The sequence below is a fragment of the Polypterus senegalus genome, chromosome 8, assembly GCF_016835505.1.
Source record: "Polypterus senegalus isolate Bchr_013 chromosome 8, ASM1683550v1, whole genome shotgun sequence".
Taxonomy (NCBI): Eukaryota; Metazoa; Chordata; class Cladistia; order Polypteriformes; family Polypteridae; genus Polypterus; species Polypterus senegalus.
The window spans coordinates 74,395,998-74,411,021 of NC_053161.1; the positions used below are offsets into that span (position 1 = coordinate 74,395,998).

At 37.4% G+C, this 15,024-nt stretch overlaps 1 protein-coding gene across 2 annotated transcripts in view; it reads right to left on the reverse strand.

Moving 5' to 3' along the window:
- usp6nl (USP6 N-terminal like) overlaps positions 1-15,024 on the reverse strand; it is a 270,213-nt gene that overhangs the window by 182,271 nt on the left and 72,918 nt on the right. Inside the window, exon 1 of one of the 2 annotated variants that reach the window (XM_039761301.1) lies at positions 12,881-12,965. The exons of the other annotated variant lie outside the window; for it this stretch is intronic. Within the exon in view, the coding sequence (XP_039617235.1) occupies positions 12,881-12,950 (70 nt within the window). The 5' untranslated portion in view covers positions 12,951-12,965. Of the gene's footprint in view, positions 1-12,880; positions 12,966-15,024 lie in introns of those variants that run through there. 2 annotated transcript variants of the gene reach the window in all.

Sequence of the window (15,024 nt, forward strand, 5' to 3'; positions counted from 1 at the left end):
AGAGCATCTGCCCGGTTGCCAAGCCTGACAACTACTTTTAAAAATTAGTGTTGGGCCTTGTAATGTGTCATCCAATTGAGACTGGCATTCTGAACAGAGTTGACTCCTTCCTTGCACTCTGTGCTGCAGGGATAGGCTTTAGTTCCACTCTAACCAAAGGAATGCATAAAGCAAATTTGTCAAATTATCTCCCACAGTTCAAAAACATGTTGAGGTATTGTTGTAGCAGTGTTTATTTGTGTTTATATTAATGTTAAATAGTGTTTTCATGAGTAAGTAAACACTCCCAGCCCAGATACGTAGGTTTAAAATATTTTTGGGTGAAGTGCAACTTTTGCATTGTATCACTTTAAAGGCACAGTTAAGAGACTGCATATGTTTGTGGTTCAAGAAGAAAGGACAGGTCATAGAGGAAAGTCCATCACAGTGGACAGTCCAACCCCTGATCAAGCATTACTAGGGAACATTGCTGTCCATTGTTGCCTTACTGACTGGTAAAGTTTGACAAAGCTTTGGAAGAAATGCTTTATTTTTCCCAAATGAAGAACATGAAACAGTTAGCACTTTTAATTAATAACCACACATTGGTCTGTTCAGTATGTGTGAGATTTGTACCAGAAAACAATACATTTTCTGCAACAACTTATTTTTTAATAATGTTTTACCTAATGAAACACAATGAGCAGGATATGCTTTTAATTTTTTTTTCTGTCAGCACACTATATTTTAGAACAAGACGTTTTTTTTAACTTATTCTATTATAAACACTATTAAAAATTGATAAAACACTCTCTTAAAAATAAGTCATAAAGCTTCAGGATTAAATGTTGCATAAAATATAATTCACTCTTAATCTGCCTTATTATTTAAAGCATGAAGATGTTGTTTTCCTAGAAACATACTAATTGTTGCTGAGTACTCTGCAACAGAGCCCAGGCTCTGATGACAAGAAGAATTTGCTAGCCATGCAAAACTTATTTGTTGTCTTTGCTCTGGTCTTCATGAAATCCACTGTAGCTTTTTCAAACATCTATCTCTCCAGTTCAGAAGGATTATAAAGAAAATAAGACAGCACCACAGTTATGGATATTCTCTTAAAATTAAAATTCGATCCAAACAAGGTGAAGTTATTGTAGGGAGGGATTTAGAAAGGCAACAACAGAGCATGAGTGAACAATTTAACTACAGATTCATTAACTCTTTTAAATCAGTAGAGGATCTACTGTGCTATAAAAACCCTTTGAAATGAGCATGCTCGTTTGACTTGTGCCAATACACAACAGAAGGCATGTTTCACAAGTGAAAAAAAATATTCCAAAGCAGAACTGCACTTGTTAGCACAGATTTTTTAGGTTACAAAAGTATACAAGTAAAGACAAGCTAATCAAATCATTAAACATATTCATATAATTTTTAAATTAAACTGGACAAGAGCAATTATGCTTTTTAGAGAATTGTTGTTGGTGTACACCATCTCCAAACTTGTTCAAAAACTACATGAGTGTGGCTTTCCGAACATTTAACCACATTTACTCCACTATACCTTTGGAAAGGTTTATGGGATAAAACCTTTTCTTACATCGGTGCAGTTATCTCAGTAATCTGTCTATGAGATATGAGGTGTAGCACCAGTCTTAAACTAAACATACTGGGTGTATCTGCTTTACACTGTGTGCACAATTATTAGGCAAGTGAGTATTTTGACCATATCATCATTTTTAATGCGTATATTCCAACTCCAAGCTGTATTAACTTGAATGCTTATTGGATTTAAGCACGTCAGGTGATGTGTATTTGTGTAGTGAGGGAGGGTGTGGCCTAAGGAGATCAACACCCTATATCAAGGTGTGCAGAATTATTAGGCAGCTAGTTTTCCTCAGGCAAAATGGGCCAAAAAAGAGATTTAACTGACTCTGAAAAGTCAAAATTGTAAAAAGTCTTTCAGAGGGATGCAGCACTTTTGGAATTGCTAAGATATTGGTGTGTGATCACAGAACCATCAAACATTTTGTTGCAAATAGTCAACAGGGTCGCAAGAAACGTGTTGAGAACAAAAGACGCAAATTAGCTGCCAAAGATTTGAGAAGAATCAAACGTGAAGCTACCAGGAACCCATTATCCTCCAGTACTTTCATATTCCAGAGCTGCAACCTACCTGGAGTGCCCAGAAGTACAAGGTGTTCAGTGCTCAAAGACATGGCCAAGGTAAGGAGGGCTGAAACCCAACCACCACTGAACAAGAAACATAAGATGAACGTCAAAACTGGGCCAAGAAATATCTGAAGACAGATTTTTTTCAAAGGTTTTATGGACCGATGAGATGAGAGTGACTCTTGATGGACCAGATGGATGGACCTGTGGATCAGTAATGGGCACAGAGCTCCACTCCAACGTGGAGGTGGGGTACTGGTATGAGCTGGTATTTTAAAGATGAGCTAGTTGGACCTTTTGCATTGAAGATGAACTCAAAATCAACTCCCAAACCTACTGCCAGTTTTTCGAAGACACTTTCTTCAAACAGTGATACAGGAAAAAGACCATGATTTTTATGCAGGCCAATGCTCCATCACTTGCATCGAAGTTCTCCACTGCGTGGCCAGCCAGTAAAGGCCTTAAAGATGAAGGAATAATGACATGGCCCCCCTTCCTCATCTGACCTAAACCCTATCGAGAACTTGTGGGCACTTCTTAAACGCTAGATTTACAGGGGAGAAAAACAATACATCTCTGAAGAGTGTCTGGGTGGCTGTAGTCACTGCTCCACAAAAAGCTGATCGTCAACAGATCAAGAAACTGACAGACTCCATGAATGGAAAGGCTTATGACTGTTATTGGAAAGAAGGGTGGCTATGTTGGTCATTGATTGATTGATTTATTTATTTTTTTTTGAAATGTCAGAGATGTTTATTTGTAAATTTTGAGGTGTTTATTTATTATTCTCACTATAATAGATGAAAATAAACAAGTGAGATGGGAAAATTTTCATTTTTCCTTTAGTTGCATAATAAATCTGCACACTAATAGTTGCCTAATAATTGTGCGCACATATGTATTCCCCTGATGATGTTCACACTCACATTTCCGTTGTGAAACATTCAGGTTTCAGGTTTATTAACATTTTGGATTGACTGATAGCACTGTGTTTGTTCCATATTAAAATTAATCCTCAAAAATACAACTTGCCTAATAATTGTGCACACAGTGTATAAGCTTGAAAGGGGCTGAGTTGATCAGAGATCAATCAGTGTGCATTTTTTTTCCATGGCTATTCCTTCACATTGTCTTCCCATCTGTTCCATTATGCAGACTACATTAGGAGTATATGGTTACATTCTACGAATGTATGTCAGTTGTGCTGTAGACAACCCCAAAAAACCTTCAGGTATGGATTAAAGTGTGCAGTCAAAACTAATGAGAAGAAGTGTGGTGGTTACGTTATGGATGAAAATTGGACAGGAGAGCTCCAGAAAAGCTGGGTGTCTTTTATCAAGCCATGCCAGAAAATGCAGCCCACAAGAAAACCATCCAAACACATTGCTATTTTAGTACAACTGTGATTTATAAATGTGGCCAGTGCGCTGAATACTGCTTGGCAGCGAACCAATTTGGTGTACTTAAGAATATAATACCCTAAAGTAGTATACACAGTATTTTCTGTAATTAGCTGAACTGCTTAATTATCAATAAATAATTAATCATATTTGTTTTTATAGCCACTTTGAGAGGTTTGAGCACAACTGCAGCATTCTTTAGATCATCTGCTGTGAATTATTATAGGTGTATATTATTATAGGTCATTATAGGAATAAGTGAAGAAGTCTGGTTTATTACCGACATAAGGATTGGATCTTATTCCAGCTTCTAAGATATAAAAGCGTTTTAAAAAGGTGTTTATGTTAATGTGGCGCTCAGAATACTAACATACTTATAACAGAACTTTTTCACACCAACTCACTACTTTGCTCAAAACTCTGAATTATGTATACAGTATATTAAATATATGAACACAAAGTCATTGAAAGATACATTTTATACACATTATGCTATATAAGCAAATTCATCACTCATTTTGGCAGGTGTTTAGCCACCATTTTGTCCTGGCATAGTTTAGGTTAAGTTTATTTTACATGATCTGCATTATGCAAATATAAAATGTGTGGATTGGACTTAAACTAACCATTGAAGAGTATAATTTAGCCACAGGTTGTTTACACACCTTTAATAATAACAAAAATGAGAATCAGTAGAGGAGTTGCTAAAGTCAAGCACAGGGTCAGGATGGTGTTTAGGATAAACTTGTGCAAATCAAAGAAAATATATTTAATGTCGAAAACAAAAGTGGACATATAGAATTGTATGAAAGTATATTGTAAAATACACACAAACTGTGCAACTGATATAAAAATAGCAGATTCGGTCATTTGCTTTATTGAGACATTTTTCTTAAGGATTCGTATGGCAAAGTAAAATATACTTTAAAACTCCATAACTTAATAAGTAATTTGGCCTTTATTCTACCCTTTAGCATTATTCATTTTATTTACTTGTTTTATCATGATCTACTTTGTCTCCATGGCTGCTAGTTTGTAATTAAGAAATGTGTTGGCAGATGCCTAAATCATGTATGTAATTGAATCTCGTGTTTAATTACATTTCTTGATGTGTTTGTTTAAGCTGATGTCACATTACATGACTTTTTGTTGCTGATCTTGTCGCTATGCCATGTCAGATAACATGACTGAAAATTGTAGCCCATATCACAATTACCAGCCAAGCGGCAATCTTCCACAGCAGTCGTGCTTGCCCTTTTCTTACAGCCAATGGCATGTTGCCTGACAGAGCGGCACTTTACAAAGGATTAACAGTTGATGTGTGTTCAGCAGCAATCTCTTCTTTTTAATTCTTTTTTTCCATTCTGTTATGGTTTGTAAAATGCGGCAACAGACTAGGGATGCTATGATCAATCAACCGCCAATTGAAATCATCTGAATTTCACTAAAAAGAGACTCAATCAGTGATCAGTAAAAAGGGTGATGACAAAAACCAATATTATCAGCCCCTGCTTTTCTGTGCTTAATGGTAATTTAGTTGCAGTGGTCTTTTATGCAAGGTATTACAGTAGTTGAGCCAGCTCACGTCTTTCTTTTTTCTCTTTTGCAGCAAACTACCTGCAGTAAACAAAGAGCAGCGACTGGAAGCTTGTTCTATCTGTGAACAAGAGGCAATTGGTATATTAGCCTTTAAATGGACTAATAAACTAAAAAAAGGTAATCTGAGAAGTCATTCTGTGCAACTAGACAAACGGCAAGAAAAGCTACTTTATGGAAATCAGACCTTTTAATTAAAATGGACACTGCTTGAGTTTGGACAGCGAGCTTGTTTGAAACTACAAAAAGAAAAGATAAAGAGGAATTTGAAATTGCTGCTTAGTAAACAATAGGCTTTTTTTTAAAGATTTGTAGTGTGTTTATTGTTTGTTGCTGGGTATCATACAGCATACATTTTGGCAAGATAAAGTACTACATAATTAAAGTAGTAATCCATATTTTATAATTATGCCTTAAGAATTACAAATGTCTAGGGACTGGCTCCAGCAGAACCCAGTGACCCTGTAGTTAGGAACAATGATGGAAAAAAACCACATTTGTATAAACATAGAAATCATATATTTTAACAGCAAAAAGCTGTAGTGCAATTAATAATTTAAAATTAATAAAATGTATAAGTGCATGTACTGTATGTTTACATTGAAGCAGTGCTTAATTGCCATTATCAATTAACTGATTGTGTGAGTATATATACATACAAACCGGATTCCAAAAAAGTTGGGACACTATACAAATCGTGAATAAAAACTGAATGTAATGATGTGGAGGTGCCAACTTCTAATATTTTATTCAGAATAGAATATAAATCACGGAACAAAAGTTTAAACTGAGAAAATGTATAATTTTTAAGGGAAAAATATGTTGATTCAGAATTTCATGGTTCAACAAATCCCAAAAAAGTTGGGACAAGGCCATTTTCACCACTGTGTGGCATCTCCCCTTCTTCTTACAACACTCAACAGACGTCTGGGGACCGAGGAGACCAGTTTCTCAAGTTTAGAAATAGGAATGCTCTCCCATTCTTGTCTAATACAGGCCTCTAACTGTTCAATCGTCTTGGGCCTTCTTTGTCGCACCTTCCTCTATATGATGCGCCAAATGTTCTCTATAGGTGAAAGATCTGGACTGCAGACTGGCCATTTCAGTACCCGGATCCTTCTCCTACGCAGCCATGATGTTGTGATTGATGCAGAATGTGGTCTGGCATTATCTTGTTGAAAAATGCAGGGTCTTCCCTGAAAGAGATGACGTCTGGATGGGAGCATATGTTGTTCTAGAACCTGAATATATTTTTCTGCATTGATGGTGCCTTTCCAGACATGCAAGCTGCCCATGCCACACGCACTCATGCAACCCCATACCATCAGAGATGCAGGCTTCTGAACTGAGCGTTGATAACAACTTGGGTTGTCCTTGTCCTCTTTGGTCCGGATGACATGGCGTCCCAGATTTCCAAATGGAACTTCGAATCGTGACTCGTCTGACCACAGAACAGTCTTCCATTTTGCCACACTCCATTTTAAATGATCCCTGGCCCAGTGACAACGCCTGAGCTTGTGGATCTTGCTTAGAAATGGCTTCTTCTTTGCACTGTAGAGTTTCAGCTGGCAACGGCGGATGGCACGGTGGATTGTGTTCACTGACAATGGTTTCTGGAAGTATTCCTGAGCCCATTCTGCGATTTCTTTTACAATAGCATTCCTGATTGTGGTGCAGTGTCGTTTAAGGGCCCGGAGATCACGGGCATCCAGTATGGTTTTACGGCCTTGACCCTTACGCACAGAGATTGTTCCAGATTTTCTGAATCTTCGGGTGATGTTATGCACAGTTGATGATGATAGATGCAAAGTCTTTGCAATTTTTCACTGGGTAACACCTTTCTGATATTGCTCCACTATCTTTCTGCGTAACATTGTGGGAATTGGTGATCCTCTACCCATCTTGGCTTCTGAGAGACACTGCCACTCTGAGAAGCTCTTTTTATACCCAATCATGTTGCCAATTGACCTAATTAGTGTTTATTGGTCTTCCAGCTCTTCATTATGCTCAAATTTACTTTTTCCAGCCTCTTATTGCTACTTGTACCAACTTTTTTGTCCCAACTTTTTTTTCACCGTCAACAAAAGATACATTTACTCGGATTAAACGTTTGATCTGTCATCTACGTTCTATTACAAATAAAATATTGACATTTGCCATCTCCACATCATTGCTTTCAGTTTTTATTCACAATTTGTTTAGTGTCCCAACTTTTTTGGAATCCGGTTTGTACATACATACACACACACACACTTGGTATTAGAGAAATGGTGAGAACTATTTTTTTTTAATTAAGCCTTGTTTCAGACAGGGTCATTACAGAAAAAACTAATTATGAAGAGCATTATAATTTGTTTTATGCTATATGTATTATGGATAAATATTTTTTACATATTTTATTAGTTAAAGTATGTTTTTTAAGGAAATGTTATTTATTTTAGTATTTTATGGTCACTGAACAATACGCCTACAGAATTTCATTTTATTAATAAAAAATAACCAGTCAACACTTGTGGTCTACAGTTTAATTATAAAAATACCCTTTAAAATAGGATGTAAAATTTCTATTCTTCTGGTTATGTAGGAGATTATTGAAAACATTTTTTAAAGGGATAAGAAAAAAAATCAGAATTGGTATCATAATCGTCTGATCAAGTAATATGAAACTGGTATCAGCCTTAAAAATCCTTATCAGAGCATCCTTACAACAGACAGACAAGCTTCTCTTCTGTTTGTGAGGATTTAAACATGCATGTTCCTTATTCTTTGTCGCTATGTTCCATGCATTTTATTTCTAGATGAGCATTCATTAGTTCATTTGAGTACAAAGCATGCCCTCTGACTAACAAGAAAATCAAACCTGTTTAATTTTATCCTAGCCAGTCGGAGACTAGTTGGTCTCAGTCATTGGGTATGCCACATTAGACAATCAGCTTCAAGGGACCATGCCACCAGCTGCCTCCAACTAGCTAAGATTATGTAAATGAAGGCTACAACTGAAAATTCCTGGAAAAGTCATCTAATATGACATAGCCTTTAATCTGCTTGGTTATGCTTTGCCTCTATAAGGTCAGTAATATGCCTTAATACAAGGGTAAATCGAAAAATAAAGGCAATTTGAAAATGACACAGTAGCCACAAAGTACAGAAGCTGATACAATACAGCACAACAACTATGGCTTATAGGCTGTTTGAACGCACTAAGTGCAGCACCCTGCCATTAGTCTAGTTGAAGCCAAGGTCAAATGATCACGGGCACTCCACTGCAGGATTGCAAATTCTCCTCTGTCCTTTTTACATGAATTTCTTCATTTTGATAGTTTAACTTCATGGCACAATTTTCTCACTTATCAATTCTACCTCGTTTGCATTTGTAAACAACAAAAAATAAAATTAAAGAAAAACAGATAGATGTACAAAGTACTTGCAGCCTCAATAAACTACAGTAATATAGAGAAAGGTACGGCAGTGTTCTCATTATCAGATTTAAGACAACTACTTTATTAACATGAATAATAAAATAAAAAAAACCCAAATCTTTGCTATTTTAGAGTAATAGAGTTAATACAATACAGAGTATGTCTGGGTGCACATAAAAAAAGAAATAAAGACAATGATGAAAACAGTTAGGAAATGACTTCTGATTAAGAAAGTTGTAGGAGCAAAAAACAAATTAATATGATATAAGAAACCCCAGCTCTGTAAGAATATGGCCTCTGGCATACTCCTCACAAAAACAGCTGAGCTAGGAAAAAAATGATAGAAATCTGACTAAAATGCATTAGACCTGCAGCAATCATTTCAGATAGTGAGACAAAAAACAAAATAATATCATCAATATTATATATTTGCTTCAATAATGCTGACTCAGAGCGAATACACGCCAGGTTTTTAGTATTAAGAAAATCAAGTCATCCAATATCCAAAAAAACTTTTTACACAAAGTATTACAAAGGAAGTGGAAAAAAATGTTATAATCACAAATTATAAGTGGTGACAATTTAAGTGTACTGTTGATTAATGTATTAATAGTATCAGAAAAGTAACCTCTAATCAGATTCAAGTGTTTCTGGTTAGTATAGGAAAGAAATGAAGATTAATATTTCTATATCAGGTATACTATATAGGTCAAAAACAACTGTGTTGGACTGAGGAACAGAGATGTGACGGCACATTGATTGCTCTAGGAGAATGAACTCAAACCCAGGCCTGGGCACAACCTTTGAGGAGTTTACATTTGTGCCTGCATTATGCTTGTTAATCAGGCACAGCTCTACTGACTCTAAATTTATGCCCTCTGATGGGCTCTCGTCACTTCCAAAGTTTTTTCCCCAATTGTACCCTATACTATCCAGCAACTCTAAAATAAATAAAGCAGGTTTAGCAAATGAATGGATGGAAGATAAAAGATACAACATAATGAGATTTCCACCTACACAAAAATAGAATAAACATGCTCAAACAAATAATTTGTTGTGTAGGTAATAAGAAAGTTTCCAATAATGTATTTATTGCACAAGCCTGATTTACGTAAAAAATGCTCTAAAATTCCTTTATAATATTTGACTATGTGGCCATGCTATTCACAACACAAATTCAAAGTGTAAGGCTGTAAGGTTCTGTGCTGCTTATAATATGAAACACTGGAAACCTCTGTTACAATGTGAGATAACTGCAAATGTTTTAGCACTTTTTTTTTTTAAAGAATCCACATTCATAATTACATTAAATAACTGTGAAGCGCAGTAACCAACTATTTGGAGTATTCTGAACAGCAACTTTGGCAAAATATTTGTCAGAAAGATACAAGTATACAATGCTACTCAAAACAGTGCAAGTTGAGACTTAGACATCATATAGAACATGATGCTACCCACAGTAAGAGACATTTTAAGCAAGAGTGCCCAAACTTTTGCATGCCACTGTACATGTGTATACTGTATATATATGTGAAATATTGTGAACATAGACGCTGTATAGCGGCCAACCCGGCACAGACTCACACAGAGGCATGTGTACAAATAACACAAAAGTTTTTTTTTTCTTCTTCAGCTGGAGGGCATGTCTTCCCCATGAGCCCTCCAGCCACAACACAGTCCCAAAAGCACAACTCACAGACCACACTCTTCCTCTGGCACCACCACTCCTTCCAGGCAACCTCATCCTCCTCCTCCCGATTCTGGCCCTGAGTGGTGGTTGCTGGTTCCTTTTATGGCCCACCTGGAAGTGCTCCAGGTGCTTGATCACCTGTATCCAATTGCACTCCCGGGTTTGCTTGAACATTGATTTTGTGACTTTCTCATCGTGCTAAGTATCATAGTTCGCTTGCAGGAGCGATATATTCATACTAATCCGAGACAAAGGCTGCGGGCCGAGGGGAGGGGGAGGAGTGACATCAGGAGTAGAGAGCTGGGCAGGGCCTTCCTCACTGTCCAGTTTCAATAATATGCAGGCGAAGCAGCAGGGGATGGCTAGTGTGTATATATGTATATGTATATATGTATATAAATATATATATATAAATATATATATATATATATGTGTATATATGTGTGTGTGTGTATATATATATATATACACACACACAATGTTTTGAAACCTGCTTAACTTAATTAAATTCAGGGCCAATCCTGTCAGCACTTAGCATAATTCAGTGTGCCAGTCGAATGCAGGGTCTACTGACATACACGCACATACACACACCATCACAAGTTATACAGAGACAGAGTGAAATCACCATTCAACCAAACTAGCCTGATTTTGTTGATGTAGGTGGAAAGCCTACACAGATATGAGAAGAATGTGCAAACTTTACACAGACAACAACTGGGTGTAGAACCCAGGAGGCAATCCTTGAAACAACAGCGATAACCACTACACCACTGTGTCATCCCTTGTTTTTGTAATAGTGTAATAGTAATAGTGTAATGCAAGGCTCATTAATGGAAGTGTGCTTTATATAAATAAACTGCTTTAAACTGAATTTAGACCCCTGAGTACCCTACCATTTCTCCTTTAGGAAAAGCAATGTAATGAATGAAATTTGAATGCTCCATGGCACATGCAAAACATTTTTTAACAAACAGTATCTCCAGGGTGTATTATAACATTCAAGAAAAGTTTCTTGAAATGGAGTTGTTCTGTCTCCATTAGGTTTATGCAAGTTTATTAGAATGACTACCATAATAAGTAATGGGTGTCATGGCAGCAAGAATTTAATGATTATACATGAATGCATTTTTGAAACCTGTTTGTTGCAATGCCGGAATCCACAGCCTAGGTAAGCATCACTGCATACAAAGCAAGGACCATCCCTGGATAGGCATCAGTTCAGTAAAGTGCACATTCACACATTCTGACTCTCATTGTTAGTCAGACAATATGTAGTTATTTGTTAAACCAATACAGTACATGTGTCTTTGGGATGTAGGACGAAAAACAGAGCACCTGAAAAAGAAAGTGGGATGGAGCATGTTAAGTAAGCACAGAGTTGCATGTCTACGAAGAGCTGTATTTCATTCAGTGAAATTCATCTGTTGAGATCTGAGTGACAGTATTAGACATTTGTTTCTATCTCAGTTAAACTACCAGGATCAGGGTGCAAGGGCCAAATTTTTGTCAATCACAGTATCAGGAATTGCAGCATGGTGGCGCAGTGTTAGAGCTGCTGCCTCGCAGTAAGGTGACCTGGGTTCACTTCCCGGGTCCTCCCTGAGTGGAGTTTGTATGTTCTCCCCGTGTCTGCATGGGTTTCCTCCGGGTACTCCGGTTTCCTCCCACAGTCCAAAGACATGCAAATTAGGTACATTGGCGATCCTAAATTGTCTCTAAAGTGTGTGTGTGTGTGTGTGTGTCCTGTGGTGGGCTGGCACCCTGCCCAAGGTTTGTTTCTGCCTTGCGCCCTGTGCTGGCTGGGATTGGCTCCAGCAGACCCCCGTGACCCTGTGTTATGATATAGCGGGTTGGATAATTAATGACTGACTGACAGTCTCAGGTAACCACACAAACCCTAAACTACATTCAAGGAAAAAGCCCCTTTTTTTTTTAAACCAAATAGTAAAAGTTACATAATCTTAAAAGGGAGAAATCAAGAAATGCAAAGCATTTGAAAGCAAACATACCAGATGTTCTTATAAGTGAAAAACTAGAAAAAACTAAACTTTGAGGTAGCTATGCAAGTTATCAAACCAAGCGTCTATTTGCCATAAGATAAATTGCTAGAACACATCATTTAAATGTTTGCATATTGATGCACTGTTTTCATTAACAAATTAAATAAAAGATGGTGTAAAGTATTTAAAAAATGTACATATATTTTGGGGAAGTTCATGTTTTGTTCAAAACCAACATTAAGTGTAATATTTGCTGAAAAACTATTTCATGCCCACAGGTATACAACATTGTCTTGATTTCCATATGGATTTAATAAACAAACACCAAGCCTTTCAAATACTAAGGAAGTGTAGGAAAAGGGTGCCTTTCAAATAGACTTGAATAATAAAGGTTCTTTCTGTGACATGAATAAAATATAAAAACAAAATGGAAATCAAAATCTGACAAACAGAATCAATGCTGTTTTTAAACACTGCACATTTAATTTAAAACTGCCTTATCTTTTATTATCTGAGATGCAAGTCACCTAGGCTGGTGCTAGTAATTTCAAATGGCAGGCAGTTAAACTGTACTGTCTAACTGAAGTTAAAGGAGAGTGCAGCTCTGTAAAAGGCCCCTACCTCTCTTTCCTGAAGCTGCTCTTCGTCTGGAAGGGGACACCAGCTCCCTGACAATCTGCAAGACCTGCATCACCACGAGGAACCAGGAAAGCTAGAAGTAGCAGCTCTTCTGCAAATCCAACAGGTTTCATTCTTCTATCCTCTCCCTGCTTCGGAAAGCACACGTAAGCTCTGTGAACAGTGTCCCGGCTGGTCTGGCCCTGTATGCATCTCTGTGTGCACAGTTCATCACTACTTGCGCAGCAAAATGTAGCAGCAATCAACCGCCATAGTAATTTGAACAGATTGGGTGTCAGTCAGAAAAGCATTCTGTCTGGCTTCAGAACATGTGTTAACAACAAACAAAAGGCACATTGGCTGTGCAAGCCGAGATATCTTAATAGACATGTGCTTCATTCAATCCAGAAACAGAATGGAAATACAGCAACGGCAAGAGGATTATAAGTAAGCTACATCAAAGAGGTGAAAAAGGAGTCTACAAAAACAAAGAGCATTGCAGCATGCTTTTAAAATTAAAAACGAAAATTCCACACAAAATTATTTATAGCATGTTATGCTTCAAGAAAAGCATGAAAAGGTGGAAACTGCAGTAAAAATAGAAAAAAATACTTAAATCAGCTACAAGACTTACCTGGGTCCTTTAAAATGACAGGGAGGGTAAATACCATAAATCAATGCAAGAGACATTTTCCACAGAGAAGCAGCAGTCGATAAGCTGTGATTCGCCTGTCTTAGACTTGCCAGTTTCGAACTTCACAGGCGGCATAGCATGATAAAACAGTCGCTGACAGAGGGCTCTGCAGTTATTACTTGATGCTTACTCTGATTTTTCCAATACTGTACTGCACATGATATGAATTTGTTACTAAAACTGCTGTCTCTATCATCTCACTACATAGGAAATGTACTTCACAAAAATAATTGGAACTGAAGAGCATAGGGGGCACAGAGTTCAGCTTGATTTCTGAATAATAATAAATATGTTTAACCCTGCAGCTGCAGGCAGAGATCTTTTGATTACAGCTACAAAATGCCAACATGTTCTTTTCTAGACCATCTAGAAGAGGAACTACCATCTTAACTAATTAAAAGCTGAAAGAAATGTACTAATCTAGCCAGCAGCCATACCACATGTACTTTAGAACAAATCAACCAACTGAAGATAAGCGTGTTTGGGCCTGGCAAGTACTTGGATGGGAGATCAACCAGGAAAAGCTTGGGTTGCTGCTGGAAGAGGTGTTGGTGAGGCCAGCGGGGGGCGCTTACCCTATGGTCTGTGTGTGGATCCCAGTGCAACAGTACAGTGATGGTGACACTGTGCTGAAATGTGGCACTATCCTTCGGATGAGATGTAAAACCGAAGTCCTAACTCTCTGTGGCCATTAAAGATTCCTGGGCATGCTTCTTAAAGAGCTGGGTGCATCCTGATGTCCAGGCTAAATTCCATACCACAACCTAGTCATTCTGGCCCCCTGTCTCTGACTGGCTTATTATCTCTCAGAACTCTTCACCACTTAATAATCAATGTGTGGTGAGCATACTGGAGCAAAAATGGCTTCTGTCACATCATCCAGGTGGATGCTACATATTAGGGGTGGTTGAAGTGGTGCTTCCAGTAGTGAGAAAAGCAATAAGTAAAGAATTATTATTATTATTGTTAATCTATACAATACTGTATAAGGAAAGCTCACTTATGTGGTTATAAACAGTTACTTTTAAAACAAGACCTTCCTTCTGTACAACTGAGTATCCATAAGAATATTTTCTTGGGTGTTTGAGTGTGAACCACCCTCCACCAATTTCCTAACCCATTTACTCAGTTCAAGTAAGTGGGAAGGCAGAACAACTCCTGAATGATTAAGCAGTCAATCATTGGGTGCTATCATAATGAGCCAAAAAAAACTATTTTATGAATGTTACAGTACATTACAATGGGAAATGTAAAGTATATGTAACTCAATCATAACTCTTAGCTCTGAACATACCTGCTACTAACCTTCTCTCTTTACCCAGTGGAGGCAGGCTTCCAAATCAAATTCAACATCTTACTTGTAAAACTCAACAAACCTTTATAATAGATTTTAATAAACACTGTCAGGGATGCCAGGGGCAATGACCAGGCCGGGACGCCGTGAGGGACCGGA